The 21,900-nt window shown below is 53.4% G+C and overlaps 1 protein-coding gene and 1 pseudogene across 1 annotated transcript in view; one reads left to right on the forward strand and one right to left on the reverse strand.

Moving 5' to 3' along the window:
• The window catches only part of AHRR (aryl-hydrocarbon receptor repressor), a 70,092-nt gene that overhangs the window by 24,072 nt on the left and 24,120 nt on the right, over positions 1 to 21,900 (forward strand). Inside the window, exon 3 of the mRNA XM_008072825.1 lies at positions 3,259 to 3,365. Within this exon, the coding sequence (XP_008071016.1) occupies positions 3,259 to 3,365 (107 nt within the window). The remainder of the gene's footprint in view (positions 1 to 3,258; positions 3,366 to 21,900) is intronic.
• On the reverse strand, positions 18,413 to 19,091 carry LOC103275418 (annotated as a pseudogene).

The following is a 21,900-nucleotide window of genomic DNA, read 5'->3' on the forward strand; positions in this document are numbered from 1 at the left end:
GGGCAGGGTCAGCTCTGGGGGTGGGGCGCTGCCGTGGGGTTCGGTGGGTCGGGTCTGCGAACCAGGCGACCCCGCTGTGCTCCAGTGGGGGCCCTGCTGCTCCCCAGGCCGGGGCCTTCCTCCTCCAAGCCTGACCCCCACCAGGCCTAGCCCTCCATGTTGGGGGCCCACCCCTCCTCCCATCCACGGCTCAGCTGCCCTGAGCCTCGTGGGCTTCCACTACTGACACTCCTTGCCAAGGGTGGTGGTGTGGCCTCCCGCCCCCGCTCCCAGGGCCCAGCAGCAGGGAAGGACCCTCTGGGTGGGCAGGAAAACCTGCCTGCCCTGGCCCTGTGGTGTCCTTGTAGGGCCTCGGGGAGGGGACTTGGGGCGAGTCTCACTGGCACAGACTCAGCCCCAGGCTCCCATATAGGGCATCTCCTCCCTGGTCACTCTGAGAACATGGGATTCTGTCCGAAGCTCACGGTCACATTCTGGGGCATTCTGGAACTGGAAGCTTCTGTCCCGGGGACATCGGTGGTGCTTGTTGGCACTGGCTTCTCTTGTGGCTGGTTTCAATGAGTCAATTCTTTCAGCTCCATAACGTAGGCGTTGAGTGGACAGAGTGGACTTTGAAGAGGGAGTAAAACAAGAGTGAACGCCCCTTGTCTCCTGACCCCACACCTCCAAGCCTGGAACTTCACTGCCTGGGTGCAATGGGCTTGACTTCTGGGGCTGTGTGGTTGGGAGAGGGTGCTTGGACAGCTCAGCTCTTGCCCAGCCCAGGGACCCTCAGGTGGGCTGCTCCTGCTTCCTCTGCATAGACCTGCTTTCTGGCAGAGGAGGTGGGGTAAGTTTTGTTGTGTTTAGGGTGGTGAACAGAGATCCAGGACTTATTGGATGTGTGGGTTCAGGGTGATGGGGTGGTGGTTCTGAGGAGGAACTGAGGGGCTGAGACCAAAGCCACTGTCTCAGGGCTGTCCGAGGGCCAGCCGTCTCCCATCTCAGGGCCCTTGCTCATGGTCACCTGGCTTGCCCACACACCTGCAACCTGGCACCCAAGGGTCTGCATCAGTGGCCCTAGCACGTCCTCCTGGGGTATCAGGGGTTGCTGGCCCCACTGGGCAGCCAGTCTCAGGGTGAGGGTGAGGTGTCTCTGTCCACAGTGGCCTCGCCTGCCCTGGAGACAGGTGGGTTGAACAGCATCTCGACCGCAGACTGCACACATCAGCCGGGCTGCAGCAGGGATGCCGGGCCTGGGCCTGGGGCTGCCCTTCTGACGAGCCCGTGGGGGAGTGGAGGCTGCTGGTCTGTGACCACGGGGCCATCGGAGCTCGAGGAGGGGGTTGGCAGTGCAAGTGGATGAGTTTGTGGGCGTCGAGGAGGGAGCACCCAGGCAGGACTGGGCGAGGTGAATCACAGTGAGATCCCAGCTCATGTGTCCGAATGCTCCCCAGGTAACAAACCGACACTCGACCCAGAAACAGGGAGGGAACCTCACCCAGCCTGAGTGAGTTATTAATTGTAGAGTTTTTATCCAGGCAGTGATTCTGTTTCTTTGTTTTTTTGTTTTGTTTTGTTTTGTTTTTGAGTTGGAGTCTCACTCTGTCGTCCAGACTGGAGTGCAGTGGCTGCTACCGGCCACCGCAGCCTCGACCTGCTGGGCTCAGCCTTCCAAGTAGCTGGAACTACAGGTGTGCGCTACCATGCCCGGCTGATTTTTTGATTTATTGTAGAGATGAGGTCTCGCCAAGTTGCCCAGGTGGGTCTCGAACCCGCGGGCTCAGGCAACTCACTCACCTCAGCCTCCCAAGGCGTGGGATTACAGCCTGAGCCACCGAGCCCGGCTTGATTCTATTTCTTAATGATGTGCCCTGCAGTGTCACGTTTTGGAATGTGATGGGCTAGAAACAGACAGTGGTGCACTTTCTAGCAAGTCTGTGGTCCTCATGAATGTGGTTTTCCGTCTGTGTTGGGCTCTTGCTGATGGGGGAGCGGCCCAGGTGACCTGGGTCTAAGCTCAGCTCAGTGGGAGCGAGAGTGTTCGGGGGCTGTGCTGGGGGCACTTGGGGTCTCTCTGACATGAGTGGACAGGTCTGTGGAGTAGGGCTGCTCGACAAGGCCGTCCTCCCAGCCGCCTGCCCTTGTGGGAGGAGTCGGGCGACCTGCTCAGTGCGAAGGAAGGAGCTGCTGGTGACTGGGGCACCGTGTGCGGTGATGACCCACGTTGTCTCAAGTCAGGACCGTGGCAAGGATCACGCAGCCTGGGTCCTCAAGCCCTTGGAAAGGAGCCACACATCCCCCCCATGGTGGCAGCCTGAGGATCTGAGGAGGGAGGGGTCTGCGGGCTCCCCTAGCCTGCTCAGAGACACAGTGCCAGCAGCGTCTGTGCATCTAGGCCAGCTGCTGCCAGATGCCCTGTCCTGTTGTCCTCTCAGAGGCTGGGGTGGGGGCTCCCACCCACATCTCCCATGTTCTGATGACCCTGAGTGTGGAGTGAGTGTCTGTGCAGGGATTGAACGGTGCCCTGAGCTCCACCCCAAAGTGGCCAAACGGTGCCATCCTTGGGAAAGAGGATGTCCCCAGGGCCTCAGGGTCAGGTTGGCAGCCCCAGGGGCTGCTGCATCACAGGGATGGGGACGGGAGTGATGCTGGTGGGGGCTTCCAGGGCCTTCCTTTTTCTGCTATGCAAGTGCCCTGTGCAGTCACGATAACCTTGGTTTGACGCTCCTCGCGGAGGCCTCAGGGTCTTCAGGAGGGAGGGGTGATGTGGGGGGGTGCAGGGCACAGAGACCTGGGTGGACACAGGGGCCCCACCCAGCCCTTGAGGAGGCAACAGGCAGGACTAGTTCTCAAAGGCCTAGCAGTGAGATGGGCCTCAGGAGAGGGGCTTCGAGGATCCCTGGGGTGGCTGTGGGGGACCTGGTAGGAAGCTGAACTTTGTCCCAAGGCTGGGAGGGAGTCCTGAGCAGTGGGGGGATTGGCTCTTGGATTGGGCTCGGGCTGACACCCTGGTATCCCCACCCCTTCTGGCTGACCTGAGAGGCCCCTGCGTCCCTGAGAGGCATCCTGGCTTCTCCTGTCCCCATGTGGGACTGCTGGGCTGTGCCGTGGTCATACTATGGAAGCTGGCGTGGCCTGCAGAGGTGGGCAGTGCGGCCCAGGCTGGACATCTGGCAAGGGCCGTGGGCTGAAAGTTGGGGAAACACAAGGAAAACATAACTTAAGAGGGCCCACCTGGGGACTTGGGAAGGGCTGATGTGTGTTTCTCTTTGACAGCCGTGCAGGAGCAGTGCTCACGGCAAGCGGCAGCCGGTGCCCCCTCACCAGGAGACGGTCATCCTCGTGGAGGGTCCGCTGTGCTGGAGGGAAGGCTGCTGCTGGAGGTGAGTGTCACCCTTGCGCCTCAGTCATGCCATATCACGCATGTTCAGGCTCAATCGCATGCCACGTCATGCCTGCCTAGTGCCTTACCCAGAAGGCCCTTAGGTTGTACAGTTGACAGCTAACAAGACACTCTAAAACGTGCTCAGGAGTGGTGCTCAGGTCAGGTCAGCCTCGGGGGTGAGCCCTGTGGGCTGGAACAGAGCGCCTCCGTGACCTCACGGCCCGGTGCTGTGGTCTGAAAATCGTTCTCACTCTGCGTCCTCAGGCTTTACTTGTCAGTGAGAGAAAACCTAAAAGAATTATGCCTTTCATTCAGAATTAAGGATTACGGAGAGTCAGTACTGACTGAGCTGCTCTGGCATGGTGTCGCCTCGGGCTGGCCCATCACTGCATATGACCCTGGGAGTTGTGGGTGGGCTGGATTTCCCACCCTGAGCTGATGCCCTGTGATTCTGAGAGCTGGGCTCTCACTGCACCCGCCCCACTTGGGGAGGGAGCCTGCCGGCCATTTTCTGAGACAGGGGGAAAGTCCCAGTCCACTGTGTCTGACTCACGTCCTCGGTGGCCCATGGAAGTTTCTGCAAATTTATTTTGGTTGCATCAGATAGGTTAAATGGTGATGCATTTCTGGGCTCAGGGGTCTGTGGGTGAAATCCAGTCACTGTTTCAGAGGGGGTGTCACTGCCTTCACCAGTGGCCGGAGAGACACAGGCTCTGGTGTGTCCCTTCCCAAGACCCACGGGCCTGGAGGGGAGGGGTGGACGATGTCATCTGTGATATTCAGAGCTGTTGGACGCTTCCAGGGCAGTAGGGAGGGCTCTCACCAGGACTCAAGACCCCTGGTGTGGGTCCGAGGGAGGGGTGTGGGGCAGGCTCCCCGTAACTGGCAGTCTGCGGTCTCCCCAAGGTGAGGTTCCTGCATCCCTGAGAGGCTGTCTGGCCACGCCTGTGTTTCCAGGTCAGGTCTCACCCCAGTAGTCCAACACCCCTACTTCATGGGTCTCAGCACCAGGTGAAGCTAAACATGGCGTCACCCTCGATGCCCCAACTGCGTCCTGTCAGCTAATGTCCAAAGCCGGAAATGGCCGAGTGTGGGTCGTCCAGGTTGGAGGGGTCTCTGTCTGACCAACCATGCTCCCCTCCCATGGCTCCTGAACTGCTGAGCAGCTTCGAGGGCACCAGAATGACCTTCTCCCCCAGAGGAAGCCAGCAGTGCTCGCCACAGTTACCTGTCGGAGCCCCCGCTGTGCTCCCCAGAGCCCCAGGCCCACCCCTGCCCCCACACCCACCGCAGCTCTCTGGCTCTCTTGCCTGTTCATGGGACCTGGAACCTCTGCTCTGTGTGGCTTCTGGTTCCTCAGGTTCCCTGCAGACCCGGGCAGAGCACAGAGCACCCAGGGGCCCGGGAGGGGTAAGGGAATGGGCGGGGGGCCAGGGGATGAGGCAGATTCTCCATAGAATTTGGTCTTTGCTGAGGGGTTTGGACTTGAGGATCCATGAACACACAAGTCACATTCGTCATAAAAATGCCTCAGGAGCCGTGTTCTTGCAGCTCACTGGGCTCATGTTCAGCTTCCTGTGAAAACCCAGTACAGGGGTGTTGGGGATCTCACAGAGGCTCAGGCTGGCTGGCCCTGGATGGGTCCCCTCCGTCCAGATGAGTGGAGCAGGCTTCAGCTCCACAAGGCCTGAGCAGTGCAGCGGGACTTGCCTCCTTTGGAAGTGTCTTGCTTCCAGTGGAGGGCATGCCTCAAGTATTCTTACTTGCTTTTTTCCTCTAAGTTGTTCTATTTCTCACTGTTAGTGGCATCAGAGCTAGCAGTGACATCGTGCTAGCTTGAATTTTATTCTTGCCCAGATGTAATGGCATTGCCTTTTTCTCGTGCCTGTTCAAGGTTAAGGACCACAAGTCTTTTATAGACTTTTGCCGTGGGCTGCAAGTCGCAGACACAGCACCAGGTGCCTGAGCCCCTTGGAGTGCCTGCCATGCCCCTGCCATGTCTCCCATCTCCCGTCTCCCTGCCTGGGGTGGGGGCTTCTCTCCCTATAGACCGGTTTGGGGGATTATAGCCCCTGACAGACCATCCCGCCCTCTGCAGAGGCACTGCCAAACCTGCCAGCTGCCCCAATGTTTCTGTGCACCAGGCCTGGCTTCGAAACCCTGGGTGCACCAGATGGGGTTGTGGGCGGCACTGCCGTGCCAGCTGAGGCTGAGGCCTGGGCGCTAGTGGTTCTGACCAACTCCCTGGGCCTGGGAAAGGAGCCTGGAAGTAGGGAAGGGTGGTCCAGGCCTGAGGACCCACTGCTGGATTTCTGTGTCCTGCCCGCAGCATGTGTGTGTTTTGAAGCTGCCCTCTGGGAGACTTTGGAGAGACGCTGAGACTGGGGTCAGGGTCTGCCCGTCTGCTCTGGCCACTGTGGCAGCCTGTGGTCTCCCCCAAGTGCCCGGCCGGGTTCCCCTGCTGGGCCTGAACAGTGGTCATCCCACCTGTTTTGAAGAAGGAGAGTGAGCAGTTCCCAAGTCCCAGTCCACTGTCTGGCTCACGTCCCTGTTGTCCTTGGTGGCCCACAGAAGTTTCTCGAAGTTTACTTTGGTAGGTTAAATGGTGAGCATTCTTCAAGCATTTCCAGGGCAGAGGTTCTCAAAGTTTGGAGTTACAACTCTTTTTGAAGTTGGAAAATATTCCCAAACAGCAGAACAAGCAAATCAGCAACAACCACAAGTCCCCGCTTCTACTTCCACTCTTCAACCTTGGCTATAACTGGAGAAAGGAGAGTTTATGATCGGGCTTATTAAGTCATAAAAATTCTTAGCTGGCCAGGCTCGGTGACTCAGCCTGTCATCCCAGCACTTTGGGAGGCCGAGGCGAGTGAATTGCCTGAGCCTGCGGGTTCGAGACCAACCTGGGCAACTTGGCAAGACCTCATCTCTGCAATAAAATAAAAAATAGCCAGCCATGGTAGCGTGCATCTGTAGTTCTGGCTACAAGGAAGGCTGAGGCAGAAGGATCGCTGATCCCCAGCAGGTTGAGGCTGCGGTGGCCAGGAGCGGCCACTGCACTCCAGTCTGGGTGACAGAGTGAGACTCCAACTCAAAAAAAACCCCAAAAAACAACAACAACAAAAACTCTGAGCTGGCACAGGCCTCAGGGCGCCCGTGCCAATGTCTGTTGTTTTAACACGAAGAAACCAGGAATTGGAGCCGCCGGGGCTTGTTCTGGTGCCTTCTGGGGCTGGGCTGGACCCGGCACTTCTTTTTTAATTTATTTATGTTGAGGTGGTCTGCATACTCAGAGAAATGTTTCTGGTAACAAGCTGTAGAAATGATTCTGAACCCATGTTTTGTTCTGAGTTCTTCAGGCTCTTGCATGTCAAGCCCTCAGCTCTACCCAGAGAAAGCCAAGACTGATGGGTTCCCACCCAGAGGTTGCCCCGGGTGCACATCTTGGCCCAGGTGCTGAGTGGGGGGCGATGGAGTGGTGGTGGGGGTGAGAGGGCCACAAGGAAGGGAGGAGGTGGAAGAGTTTCTGAACGTACCCCTGTGCCTCTTGACCAGGCTGTGGCTCCCTGCATGTATCAGAGCTGTGAGGCTTTTCCTTTATTTTTTAAGTGGGCTGCAGGGCTTTTGTGCTGAGTGCAGGCATAGAAATGTGCTCACCGGAGCACCCAACCTGGCCTGTCTCGGGTCAGGGTGCCATTGGCTGCTCCACTCTGGCTAGAGCTCCCATGAAGGGTAACTGCAGGGGCGTTCAGTGGGCTGTGACACCCACCATAATGGTGATATTCATCCCCAGAGATTTCCCTTGTGCAGCTGCTGTCTGTCGTCAGACCACCCTCTCAGCCCCTCCCTACCCAGTATTCTCCATCCCTGCAGCCCTCTCCAGGACCTTTCTCAGAACCTGGTGCAAATAGAAGAATACATTCAGCATTCTGTCCTGAGCGTCTTGCGTTCCCATGTGTGCATTCAACTGCTGAGGGATATTTAGGTTGTTTGCAGATTTGGGTGTTTATGGGTGGAACTGCAACAGGCATTCCTGTATAGGTTTTTCTGTGAACACAGGCCTTCTCTTTATTTGGATGAGTTGCCTGAGTGTGATTGCGCACCTTATAGTATGTGTGTGTTTAACTTTATAAGAACTGTTTTCTGAAGGGTCTACCCTGGAGCACCACCCCCGCACTCCCTCCCCACACCTGCCCCCCTGCAGTGAGTGAGACTTTCAGCTGCCCAGTGTCCTTAGTGTTGCACTTGGTATGTTCTTCCAAGTCACTTTAATGCTGGAATCTTGCTATGGTTTTAATTTGCATTTTCCTATGACTAATGATGTCGAGTTTCCATGTGTTTATTTGCTGTCCGTGTATCATCTTTGGTAAATGGTCTTTCAGATCTTTTGCCCATTTAAAAGCATCCATTTATTTGCCTTTTTACTGTTCAGCTTAGAGAGTTCTTTATGTATTCTGGACACATGTCTTGTCATGTGTATGACTTAGAAGTGTTTTCTCTTCATTGTGTCTTGTCTTTACAGTCTCTTGATAGGATGTGGCAGAGAATATTTAATTTTGATGAAGCCCAAGTTATCAATTTTTTTCATAGATTATGATTTTGGTGCCACATCTACGAACTCATCGCCTCACCTAAGGTTGCAAAAATTTTTCTTTGTGTTTTCTTCAAAAGGTTTACTTTTTACATTGATGTCTGTGATCTGCTTTTTGTTAACTTTGGTATAGGGTGTGAGGTAGGGAGTCAAGATGTATTGTTTTTGCACTTGACTATTTAGTTGTTTTAACACCATGTATTAAAAATACTGTCTTTTCTGACCTTTATATCTTTGAGAAAAATAAATTGGCTATGTTTTTGTGGGTCTATTTCCAGACTCTCTCTTCTGTTCTATTCATCTGTGTGTCTGACTTTTCAACAATATCATACTGTCTTCACCACTGTAGCTTTAAAATAAGTCTTCATCAGTGTGAATCTCAATTTTGTTCTTTTTCAAAATTGTTTTGGCCATTTTAGTTCCTTTGTTTTTTCATACAGATTTAGAATTAGCTTACTGATTGATATCTACAAAAATTCCTGCTGAGATTTTTACTTTGATTGTGATGAATCAGTAAGTCAATTTGGGCAGATTGGCATCCTAAACAATACTGACTCTCCCAATCTATGGACATGTGATGCCTCTTCATTTATTTAGGTCATATTTAGTCACTTTTATCAATGACTTGTAGTTTTCTGCATATAGATCCTGAATATTTTTATTTAACTGATATATATATTAGATTTTAACTTTTTGTTGGTTTTGTAAATGGGATTGTTTTCTAATTTTAATTTTCAGCCATTCCTTGTATATAGAAACAATTTCTTTTTCTAGGTTGGCCTTATATTCTATGACCTTACTAAACTCATTAGTAGTTCTTGGAGCTTTTTTTTTTTTTTTTTTAATTCCATGGGATTTTTTTAACATAGGCATTATTAATCAAAATTCTCCAGTGAGACAAGATCAATAGGTTATATGTGAGAGGGTTTATTAGGGGAATTAGTTCACATAGTCACAGAGACAGTGAGATTCTATGATAGGCTGTCTTCAAGCTGGAGAACCAGAGAAGCAGTAACATGGCTCCAAGTCCAAATGCTTCAGAACCAGAGAAACTGATGGTGCAGTTTCAGTGAGCTGTGACCCCCCAACATAATGGTGATATGGAGCAATCCCATCCCTAGTTCCAGGCCAAAGACCTGAGATCTCCCAAGAGACTGCTAGTGCAAGTCCTAGAGTCCTAAAGTTCATGATATGACCATGTTGATATTTTAATGTCCATAGGATCTATAGTGATGTCTCCTCTTTCATGCCACTGGTAATTTGAGTCTTCTCTCATTTTTTATTTTTTAAGTCAATATTTTTTATTATGATTTTGTGGGGTACAGTTAAGGGTTAGGTGTACAATTACGTTTCATTCAGGCACCCTGTTGTGCTCTCATTTTTTCTTGGTCATTTGGGTTAGAGATTTATCAATTTTGTTGATTTTTTTTTAAGCAGCAGTGGCCAGGCCCAGTGACTCACATCTATAATCCCAGCACTTTGGGAGGTCAGGGCAGAAGGCTCATTTGAGTCCAGGAATTCAAGACCTGGGCAACATAGCGAGACCTCATCTCTACAAAAAAAAAAAATTAGCCAGCATGGTGCCACACGCCTGTAGTCCCAGCTAGACAGGAGGCTGAGGTGGGAGGAGTGTCTGAGCCTAGGAGGTTGAGGCTGCAGTGAGTCATGATTATGCCACACAGTACTCCAGCCTGGGCAACAGAGTGAGACCCTGACTCAGAAAAAAATAGCTATTGATTTCGTTGAATGTCTTTGTCATTTCCCCAATTGTGTTGACATCTGTTCTTATCTTGTTTTCTTTGCTCAGTTTGGATTTAGTTTCCTCACCTTTCTCTATTTTTTTTTTTTTTTAGGATGGAAGCTTTGATTATTTAATTTGTCTAGTTGTTCATTTCTGTTTAATTAATTTCCACTCCTAGGTTAAATTTCCACTCTTCTTTTTCTGCATTTTCAGGGCTCAGTTGACTAAATGCTAGACATGTTTATATGTTCCCATGGGTCTCCAAGTTTCTGTTCTTTTTTTCTCAATATTTTCTCTCTCAAACTAGATAATTTCTACTGAATTATCTTTAACTTCACTGATTCTTTTTTCTGTCACCTACCTTCGGCTATTACCCAGAAAAATGTTTGTTTCATGTATTTTTTCAGTTCTAAAATTCCCATTTGATTCATTTTTACATTATCTGTTTCTCTGCTGGGACTTATAATGTCATGTATTTTTTCAGTTCTAAAATTCCCATTTGATTCATTTTTACATTATCTGTTTCTCTGCTGGGACTTATAATGTTTTTTTTTTCTTTTTTCGTTTCAAGAGTGTTTATCTTTCACTCAAGGAGTGTGGTTATATTTTCTGTTTTGAAATCCTTATCTGGTCATTACACCATTTGTGCCATTTCAGAGTTTATTTTCTGTTTATTGTCTTTTTCCTTGAGTATGAGTTACACACAAGGGGGACCCAAAAATACGGAATTTATAAAAAATTACTTATTTATTCTTACATGTTTAAACTTCAGCCACCTTCAAAGTACTCTCTATTTGGTGCCATACACCAATCAAGACACTTTTTCCACTGCTCAAAATAGTTTTTGAATTCATCAACTTTGATGCCTTTTAATGCTTCTGCCATTTTTTGTTTCACCTCTTTGTTTCCCTTTGGGGATTTTTTCATCCAAAGAAACAAAAAAACGTCACTCAGGGAGAGTCGTTCAGGGTGAGTGGGGCACGGGGGTCATGCTGTTTTTGGTCGAAAACTGCTAAACGCTCAGCGTGGTGTGAGCAGGTGTGCACATAAATCACTCATCATGAAATGGACAAAGGCGTTGAAAGAACCTCCAAAAAAATTTACTGAAGCTGAACACAGTCTCTCACAACAATGCTAACTGATACACGGATACCGATGGATTCCTAGAAGACGCACCTAGCTGTCCCCACAGGTGAGGGAGTAGGAAGGTGTTATGGGGGGAGGGGAGGTTGGGAAAACACTGACCCCAGGGAGATCAGAGCGGAGGGCGGGAATCCTTGGGGAGGCCCAGAAGGCCACCCAGGTCCGAGTGCATGAGTTTCTGTATGGGAGGTTCCGCTGGGATCAATGTGGAGAAGATCCTAGACCTTCCCAGAGAGAAAGAGCAGGCTTCTCTGAGAGGAACAAGAGTCAGAGACCATGCGTGGGGCCCGAGAGAGAGACAGACACTCTGCAGCCTGGAACTCACACATGCCTGGACTCTCACTCCAGGGCAGAACGAGGGTATTTTCAGATATCTGGGGTCCAAGTTTTGCTTACTCCAAGTTGTTTCTCCGGAATCCCAAGAGGATTTCTCCACCAGAACCAGGCACAGAAGGGGCAGGTGTAAGGCCAAGAGTCTACCGAGAAGAGGAGGAGGCGAGGGGGGCATAGAGGCCCTGGGAGAAGCCCGAGACAATGGCTGGACAGGAGCCTAAAGAGAGATTTATTCAGCTGGGGAGGGTTGAGGGCTGTCAGTGGTGGTAAGGAAGTTGCACCAAAACTGAAAGTCAGCCATGACGTGTGTTACCTCCAGTCGGTTGCCCGGGTCCGCGGAGGAGTCAGGGCACATCTGGGAGGCTCTGCCGTGGAACGTCTGTGCGTGCCCAGAGTGATCCGGGCTCTGTGTGTGCATCTGAGCACAGTCATGACACGGCTGGTTTAGGACATGGCGTGGGAGTGTCCATGCTTGCATGAGTACAGGGGCAGACAGGGGCAGATGTGGCGTCCTGCAGACGTGTCTGACGCCAGGGAGCCCCAGCAACACAGTATCTGTGGGCACACAGCTCAGCGGGATGGAAGTGAAAGCCAAAACCATGTGAGGGGGCGGGAGGTGGTTGCTCTGAGGAGCAGGAAACTGTGGCTGGAGGCCAGTCCGGGGTCTGCTGATTTGTGTGACAACTGCCCAGTTTGGACGAGGTTGGGGGCGCCGTGTGACCCTCAACATCCTGCACATCTAACTGTATCTTTTTTGTCCCTGAAGTTCATCTTGCCAGACACTAGGATCGGGACTGCAGGTTACTCTGGGCCCTGGCTGTGGGTGTCCCTTCCCTGTCCCTCCACGTCCGCTGTCCTTGAGCGAGTGTGCCTCCTGCACATGGACATCCAGGGTCCTCCCCACATGAGCGTCCTCATTAGAGACTGCGTGCACTTCCTGTGGTTGCTCTGACTCGGGCCTGACTCTGCCGTTGTACGTCGTGCTCCCCACTGACTGCTCTGTCTTAGGCTTCTTCTCTCCCCCCACTCTCCATTCGCTGGACCAAGCTTCCTGAGCCAGTTTAAAAGGTGTACTCTCTGCTCTGTTCTGTGGAGATTGTCTTTGACGCAGACCTTTTCCAGCCAATGAGCTCGTTTGTTTCCCAGACTTCCCCCACCACACATGTGTTGCACGCACCACATCCTCTGGCCTCTCGCCCACATCAGCCCATCGATTTTTCTAGAAATTTAATCCTGGATGTCACAGATTCTTATCTTTGTTCCAAACTTTTTTGTGTGCCCTGAAGTGTCAGATATTCATTCACTCCTTGCCCTGTTTCCCGCTAGCCCGGGACTGTCCCTGCTCAATACTTCCTCCAGCATGGTGGGATGGGAGCCCCAGCCTAGCTGTGCATCGGGGGCGTGGTGGTGGCCTCTCCGCGGAGGGTGAATGGGCTGGATGCAGATCTGAGGCTGGAATTCGCTCCCTGCATGGTGTCTGCATGGCCAGAGCTGTGAGGAGGCTGGCGGGGTCACCCATCTGCCCTGTGGCTGTCCCCTGCTCTCTCTGGGCTCTTTGGTTGCTTTTTCCTTTGTGTCACTCGTACTTTCCACAGATGCGCCCTTGTCTTGCTCCCCTGCTCGGTGCGCTGTGGGTTCTCTCCAGTTCTCTTTTGTCTTCAAGGGGGGACATTTTATTTCCATCGTCGCTTAAGCGCCTCCCCCGCCCACTGTGGCTTTTATCTCCGGGAACTGCAGCAGCCAGACACGCTGTGGTGCTGCTCCCAGAGCGCGGGCTTCCCTCCACCTCTATGGGTGTCCTCCCCTGCTGGTGACTCTGCTCTGTTGGCGTGGCGTCATCTCGGCTTCACAGCTCACGTTTCCTCCGGACCCGCGGCGTTGGTTCTCAAGCTGGTCTTGCTGCGCTCCCTTCCTCCTCTCCCTAAACGCACGCGTGTCGGGTCGCGGTGTCTCCGCTCACGCGTCTGTCCTCAAGCTTCTCTGCGAGCTGGCGCTTCGCAGTCTGTCTCTGTGGTTCCTGTCTCTGCGGGCGCCTGGCCAGCTACTCCATGTGGCCTGGTCCTCCAAGGGGTGGAGGGAGGGGCTGGCGGCAGCTCTGCCTCCTTGGTGGGGGGCTCACCTCCTGAGAGGAGCCCCTGGGGAGGCGGTGGAGGCATCTGCAGCCTGGGGCTGGCATGGGAGCAGGGTGTCCCAGGAGGCCACACGCAGCACCAGTCTCCCAGACCCCAGACCTGCCTCCTGCTGCCCCTTACCCCCACCGTCACCTCCTCATTCCACTCCCTCACCCTTCAGGTGGAGCCATAAGGTGTGGGGTGAGGTGGGAGGGGCAGCAGCAGAATGTGAGGGTGCCTTCTCTCACCGGGCCTAGCCGCTCCCCAAAGCCAGCCCCAGGCTGTGGCCCCCATCCCCTTCACACCCAGGGCTCCAGGGGTTCCCACAACCCTTCTGGGACTCTCACCACATGGCTGCCACCAATGCCCTGTGCCCACGCCCAGCAAGCCATACCCATGAGAATGAGGCTGACCTCAAGGGCCGGCTCAGGTGGTTGGGCTCCATCTATGGGCAGTCGGCACACTTAAGTCAGGGAAGCGGCAATCCTGGGTGGTAGGAGGGGGGAGACAGGAAGACCTGGCTGAGTCACCGGCAGAGGGGAGGGATGTCACCAGTTCTCTGAGACGGGACATGCCTCAGCTCCCACCGGATGGGCGGCTTCCCTGACGTCACGCCAGGACCAGTCACAGGCGTCTGGTTGCCGCGACCCTGTGCCGTGGAGCCTGTGGGCCTTACGGGAACGACTGTGAGGGCACCCTGTGTGGCTGGCAGCCCCAGGCACATGGGCACGGGGCAGGCGACACCCAGCCACACCACTGCTCTGGGGCAGTTTCTGGAAGAGCCCTCCAAGTCCTCAAGAAGCCCCTGGGAACCAACGTGTCCAGCACGTGAAGTTAACAAGTGGGAGACTTTCTTCACCTGTGGGCTGTGCGCCAAAGAAGGGCCTAGAAACTCACCTTCCCCACCGAGATATCACATGACAAGAAGCCGCCTGGGGCCTCAGCCCAAGGAATGCCCGGCCACGTGCTAGAGGGGCCCTTCCAAAGCGGAGAGGGTGGCTAGGCGCAGAGAGGAGCACCTTTCCTCCAAGCTCTCCACTTTGGTGATGCTGTGTGGCATCCACCGTCATGCCCTCACCACCACCGTTGTCCCCTCACACCCACGTCATCCCCAACCCCCACTGTCATGCCCTCCCCCCACCACCTCCCTGCCCCCACTGCTTCCCCTCCCCCCACCATCATGCCCTCACCGTCACTGTCCTCCCTTCAACCCCACATGATCCCCGACCCCCGTCATTGTCCCCTCACCCCCCACCATCACCCCAGCCCCCACCATCGTCCTCTCACTCCCATCGCCCCCTCATGCCCACCATCACCCCTCACCTTCGTCCCTTTATCCTCTCACCACCCACTCTCGCTCCCTCACCGTCATCCCCTCACCCCATCGTCATCCCCTTAACCCCACCGTCACCTCCTCCTCATTCCACTCCCTCACCCTTCCTCCCCTCGTCCCCCCACTGCCCACTCTCATCCCCTCACCCCTTCCGTCATCCCTCTCTCCTCACTGTCGGTCCAGAGGGAGGGCCCCAGTGGACGGAGCACGTGCTGGGCCACACTCAGGCCCATGTGCCATGTGAAGCTCCTTCTCCTGGCCATCATTGCTCTCTGTCAGCCCGGGAGCACCGAGAACACATCGTGGTTTCTGACCGAGCTCACTGGAGGAGAGCCGGTGCCTGCCTGCGTCGTGAGGCTCCGGGGGGCGGAGGCGACCCTCTGCTGCGGGGCACCCATCTGGCCCAGGGCCCAGGGATCATTCAGCTTGTCCCACCGTGGACCCGCCTGCACCCGGGGGACCCAGGGCACGGCGTCCGGACACACCAGTCCCTCACAGCGTTGTGGGCATGCACCCCATTTCTTGCAAGGAGCCCGGCTCCTGCCTGTGTCCACTGGCTCTGCCTGGCCCCTCCCGGGCAGTTCTGGAGGGCGGGCCTTTTCCCGCCCCCCTGCTGGAGAACTCCCTGCTCGAGGACTCCCTGCCTTCTCCTGCTCTGACACAGCAGGGGCAGCATGGGCTCACAGGGTGTGGAGCCACCATGGGCAGGGCCTGTCCCAGCTCAATTCTGGCCTGAAGGCCTCCAGGTGGTTGCTGGTTGTCCCCCTGGAGCGGGGTCCCAGATTGTGGGACCCATGAGTGCAGCCCCCCACAACCCTGGCAGATGGGGGCGTCCTTCCAGAGGGAGCGTGGCAGCTTCCTCCACCTCAGAAGCCTTGGTGGCGTTTGTTCCTGGGTTGTCTGTGGCTGTGCTTTCCACGAACTGGCGTTTGCCTTCCGAGAGTCCATCCGGCTTTACGCTGAGCTCTGCTTCTGGAAAATAACTTGGACACTTTTGATGTTAGACGCCATCCGGCACAGAAGCTTGTGCTCTGGTGACAGAGTGGCTTGGGCCTTTCTTGCTGGGTGGCACTCTGGCCTCTGCCCGGCACACCCCCAGGCAGTCCTGCAGCTTTCCATCCTTCATATGAGGAAGCTGAGGTGCAGAGGGGAATTAACGTGCCTCAGCCACACAGCAGGGGCACTCTGTGGAAGCTTCCTAACGACATGTCATGTACCCCATGGCGGGTTGTGCTTTTGAAACGGTCACGTTCTACCAGGGAAGGGCAGGGGGCATTTGGCAGCAGTCTCCTGTGCTCCTGCCCATGTCCAGTTCTGGGCTCACTCCTGCCAGCCATGGGAAGGCCAGGGAGGGCGCCCAGAACTGACCCTCACCACCCCCACCCTGGGAGTCACCCGCCTGCAAAATGCAGATCCAGGTGGGTTTAGTCCAGGCTGTTCTCTGTCAGCCAGAAAAGAGCCCCGAACCCTGGATGAACCGAATGAGGGTTAGATGGCAGGAGGGACACCCTGAGGGCGACCGTCGTCCGGCCTGCTCTCCTAGGGGTCTGGGCCGCATCTCTGTGGCTGCAGCCGTCAGCCTGCTGCACCCTTCGAGGACTGTTTGCAGGCGCTGGAGCCTCGTCACAGAGACTCGTGTGGGTTGACTGCTTGTGGGATCTGTAAACAGCCCATTACTCAGCCCCGAGCCAGCGCCGCCTGCTCGCACGCAAGCCCCGGCCGGCTGAGTGATCCCGCTCCAGGAGGCCCAGCCAGCTGCCCTGACTACGCGGTGCCCGCTCGCGTGACTGGCCTTCGCGCTGTGGCCTGTCGCCATGGCAGCGGCTCTCTGGGGAGCGTGGTGCTGACTCCCCATTCCAGGGAGGAGCAGCGGGGGCTGTTTAGAGCTGGTTCCCTGCCCTCTTTATTTTCCTCTGCCGTGACCTTGACAAAAATAATCTTTGAAGTACTTGCTGGCTATTTTTTCTGCTATGGAACTGGAAGAGATCAGGATATCTTAGGGGTTTGCCACAGGAAGCCCCAGCTTCTCAAAGTGTTTGCCTCGTTCCCTGCAGAAGGATGTGGCGGGGTGGGGGGGATACTGCAGGGGGATGGGAAAAGGCTGCAGGGGGGATAGTGCTGGGAGTGCAGAGGCTATGAGAGGGCATAGTCCTGGGGGGCAGAGGCTGTGGGGTGGGCATCAGAGGCTACAGGGAAGTTAGTGCGGGGGCAGTCAGTGACGGAACAGAGGCTGCAGGGGAGAGAGTGGGGGGGATGGAGTCTGGAAGGAGATGGTGCCTGGCGGGGCACAGGCTGCAGGGGGCATAGGGCCCGGCGGGGCAGAGGACTGGGCCTGCTGGCCCTCACCTGCGTCCACCTCTGTTGTCCTCGCGAAGTGGCAGGTGCAGTGTGTCGTGACTCTCGGTCGTAGAACATAGATGGGCCTTTTTCCCTTTAAAAATTGCAACCTTAACCTTAGAGCCAAATCCTTTTTTTCATTTGGAAAAGTGATCTCATTTTCCATGTACTTGTATGTTTAAAAAAAAGCAAAACTTTTGTAGGATTAAGGAGAGAGAGGGAGAGAAAACAAACAAACGTTCGAGATGCATATTTGAAAGATGGTCCCACATGTGTAAAAGTATTTGGCGTGACGATTCCGGACCAGAAAGTCGATCTGATATTGAATCCATATGACAAGGCAAACAGCATTTTATGGTCTTAAAAAAAAAATCTGCCTTGTGAGTTAAAATTAAGGTTGTGCTTGGTTGTGACTAATCTCGTAAAATCTTTTTTAAGAAGACATTTTATGTACTCAAGCCTTGACAATGTCTTTGGTCTTTGAACTATTATTAGCAGGACATCATCAGTATGCGGCAACCACCGAATTGGGAAAAGCTGTGTCAGGAGGGGGCAGGCACCCTCCTCATGGCAGCACCAGGGGCTGCTCTGGGATGAGGGCCTGTGGCACCCAGTGAGGCTGCCGCTCCCCTCCGCCGCGCAGGCTGGACGCGAGACCACCGCCACCCCTGCCCACCACGGGGCAGAGCAGATGATCCAACAGCAGCTCCATCCTGTCTAGCAGACGTTCCCTGGCCCCGCGGGCCTTAGTTGCTCTTGATGCTCACCGACAACTTAGGTCTCCTGTTGTGTGGATGCTCTTGTGTGTGAGCAGAATCGATGCCTTGTTTTTTTTGTCTTAAACATTAAGTTTATTTAAACAACAAGATGCTTGACTTGAAGGGAAAACTATCTAGGATTCTTTTTTTAGAGTAATTTATCCCTACTTAAAGACAGATTGCCCTACATGTAACAGCTACGTACAAAAAAAGTTATAAAATTGTCCTTGGTTTTACAATGATAAACAAAAAACATTAAAATTCTCCAGCTGGACAAGGTATGCAAGGATTTTTTATGTTGTTGTCTTTTTGTGAAAACAGTGAGAGCAAAATAACTTACTGTAACAGAAAGATAAGAGCTGAATGAGCATGCCACTAATGGTGAAAGTGGGTATTTTCTTTTTTCTTTTTTTTTTTGAGCTGGAATCTCACTCTGTCACCCAGACTGGAGTGCAGTGGCCAGTCCCGGTCACTGCAACTTCCACATGCTGGGCTCCGGCGATCCTTCCGCCTCAGCCTTTCAAGTAGCCAGAATTACAGGCATGTGCTACCACGCCCGGCTGATTTTTTGATTTATTGTAGAGATGCGGTCTCACTGCCCAGGCGGGTCTCGAACCTGTGGGCTCAGGCAATCCACTCACCTCAGCTTCCCAAAGGTGCAGGATTACAGGCTGAGCCACCGAGCCCGGCTGAAAGTGGGTATTTTCACAGAACCAGTATTTGTTCCCATCCCAACTCCACTTGATGTCAATCAAAACACACCATTGGCCATTTAGTTTAAAAAATTGCAATATGTGTGTGCACATGCATCAGTTACTTTATGTGCAATAGAGGAATGGGGAAGGGGAAAATGAAAGACTAAGGAAAACTGCGCTGTAGCTGTCAGGCTGTGGTGGAACCAAATTGCAGGTTTCTACTGAGAACGTAATCTTGGTCTGTAAGAACAGTTCTGGAGTCAAGAAGCAGGTCCCCTTTTTAGTAGACATCTCCTGCCTACTGCTGGAACATATCAATTGTGTCTTCATCCTCCGTTTTCAACTGTGCAGTTGTGTCTGTTTCATCGATTGGCTGCCCATCACATTGGAATCCGATCCGTCTCATTGACAGACCCTGTCGTTCACAATAGGCTTTCATTAGTTTAGCAAGTGGTGTATGCCTCTTCTTCTTAAACTGCACCACAGAGCTTTCCTGCCCTGCCACCTTCAAATGGATATGATCGTTCTCAGTCTTGACTCCTTCCTCGGGCTTTTCGTTGGCCATGGCGAGCGCCGGAGTCTCCTCAGCAGCTGCTTCACCAAAGAGGTACCACCAGGTCTGCACTGAACAAGCACACAAGCAGCACCAGGAGCAGCAGAAGAGGGAGGTGGCAGCAGTGGATGAGGGAGAGCGATGCCTTGTTTTCTGACAACCCCTCGGTGCAGCCTTGTGTCATCCCTACTGGACTCCTGCCTAAATCTTGGGGAGGGAGGGGCTGCAGGGGCCTGAGGTGGGAGCTGGACGGCAGCCCGTCGGGACTGCTAATCCGGTCCAGCCTGTAGGGACTGCAGTGGGTCTGGTCACCAAAGTCCCTTCCCAGGTACAAATGTGGGATCCTGACGATGGTATGAGCTGCTGTGGAGAAAGGGGTCTTGCCATTGAGTCCTGTGGGTGCCAGGCTCTGGGCTGGATTTTCCTGGTTGCTTCGACTGTGCCCAGCTCCTCATGGGAAGGGGAGGTATTATCCCACCCTCCCTCTGTGGCTGAACCTCCATCGGCACCAGCCCAGGGCCCAGAACCCCTGAGTGTGGGTGGGGAGAAACACAGAATACTCTCAGAAGCACAGATATCCCACAGGGAGGACGAGAACACCAAGATTTCCGAGGTGAAGCCCGTGAAGCTGGTTGTGTGAGCTTGACAGTCAGTGCCGGCAGAGGGTTCAGGGTGCCATCTTTCTTTTTTAAGACTGCCAGCTCTGAGGGGCACAAAGTACACATGTAACCTCGTCGTAAGTTTCTACTCTTCTTGTATCAATATGGGGATTGCAGGGAGGAGCAAAGTATTGCTGAAATGAGCATCCATCTGGTGCAGGCCTTCTTGGAGTGTGCAACCTCACCTGTACCTGGTGTCCACAGCAGCCTTGTTCACCAAGCCAAACAAGGGACTGCCCAAGCCTCTGGCAGATGAATGGGTAAGCAAAGTGTGGGTGTACTCACAGTGTACACCATCCACCTAAACAAGGAAGGAACACAAAAGCAAAATGGATGAGCAGGCTCACACCAAACCAAAGCATGTCTGCACAGCAAAGGAAATAGCCAACCGAGTGAAGAGGCAGCCTGCAGGACGGGAGGAGGAATTCGCAAACCATTCTCAGGTGAGGGCTTGGTAACCAGAGCATGCAAGGAACTCAACTCAATAGCAAGAAAGCAGATGACCTGATTAAGAAATGGGCAAAGGGCCAGGTGTAGTGCCTCAGGCCTGTAATCCCAGCACTCTGGGAGGCTGAGGCAGGAGAGCTGCTTGAGCCCAGGAGTTCGAGACCAGCCTAAGCAGCATAGACCTCATCTCTCTGCAAACAAGAAAAAAAAGGAAGTTAGTCCGGTGTGGTGGTACACGCCTGTAGTCCTAGCCACTTGGGCGACGGAGGCATCACCCAGGCCCAGGAGGTTGGGACTGCAGTGAGCCGTGAGAGTGCCACTGCACTTCAACCTGGGCAGCAGAGGGAGACTGCACAAAGCAAACAAACAAACACATGGTTACTGGGCAAAGGATCTGAACAAACATTTCTCCAGAGAGGATGCACACTACCCAACAGGTGTACGAAAAGACGCTCAACATCACAAACCGCCAGGGAAATGCAAACCCAAATCACAGTGAGATAGCACCTCACACTTGCTAGAATGGTTATGGTCTTAAACACAAAAAGTAGCCTGCTGGTGAGGAGATGGAGAAGAGGGGTGCTCATGCACGCCTGGTAGGGTGCAAAGTGGGACAGCCATTATGGAAGAAGTCTGGGGCTCCTCTGAAGACAAAAACAGAACTGCCACATGATTCAGCAGTCCCACTGCTGGGGGTTCCGAAGAAAGGAACTCAGACTGTCTGAGACATCTGCATCCCGTGTTGCAGAACTAGCCACAGTCACCAAGATGTGGACACAGCCTGCGCGCCCGTCAGTGGATGGATGGGTGAAGAAGACACCTTCTACGCGCACCACGGAGCACTCTGCGGCCCCCAAGAGAAGCAAGTCCTGTTTTCTGCCAAGCACGATAGCCCTGGAGGACGTTATGCCGAGTGAAATAAGCCGGGTAGAGAGACAGACGCTGCAGGAGTTGTGCCTGGAATCTGAAAAAGTGAACTTGAAGAGGCAGCGAGTAAAGGGGTGACTGCCAGGACTGGGGAAGGCAGATAAAGAAGGAAGGGAATTGGGACACACGCCACAATGTGGCCGAACCTTGAGGACGTTGTGCTGAGGGAAATAAGCTAGTCACAAGAGGACAAATGCTGTTGGGGTCCTCTCGTGGGAGGTACCTAGGTATGCAAATCCACAGAGACAGAGAGTAGAATGGTGGGTGCCAGAGGCTGGGGAATGCTGGGGTGAGTGAGTCATGGAGCTAGACTTTCATTTTGGGAAGGTGGAAAGTTCTGGAAATGGAGGTTGCCCAACAATGTGAATGTGCTTGATGCTACCGAGTTGTGCCCCAAATGTTAAAATGATGAATTTCATGTTATATATAGTTTATTGTTGATGGAAAGATGGCAGACTCTGTAACCTATTTTTTGGTTGGTTATTCTGTCCAAACTGGAGGACCTAGACCCCTCGCCTACGTACCAGGAGACTCTGAGAATGTGACCGGGGTTGAATGGTAGCTTGGTTATATACAACTTAGGAGAGCAGAAGTTACAAGAAGCCATCAGTCAGCACGTGTGAGACGTACACTGGTTCAGTCCAGGGAGGCAGGACATTTCCAAGTGGGGGCTATAGGCTGCAGTGGATTCAAAGGTTTTCTGACTGACAACTAGTTAGCTATCTAAAGAAACTTGAGAGCAGTAAAAGAAATAGGTAGTATGAGGAAGATAAAGGAGCAGAACTTTTTTGATAGGTAGATGAAGTTTTAGGGATGGTAGTCCTGGACTTCAAACAGAGCAGGTAGTTGTTTTAAAAGACACCAGAGTTCCCAAGTCAGCTTTACAGGGTCATAAAATATTTGGG

This window comes from Carlito syrichta, unplaced genomic scaffold (genome assembly GCF_000164805.1).
Source record: "Carlito syrichta isolate Samal-C Ts95f unplaced genomic scaffold, Tarsius_syrichta-2.0.1 Scaffold315456, whole genome shotgun sequence".
NCBI lineage: Eukaryota > Metazoa > Chordata > Mammalia > Primates > Tarsiidae > Carlito > Carlito syrichta.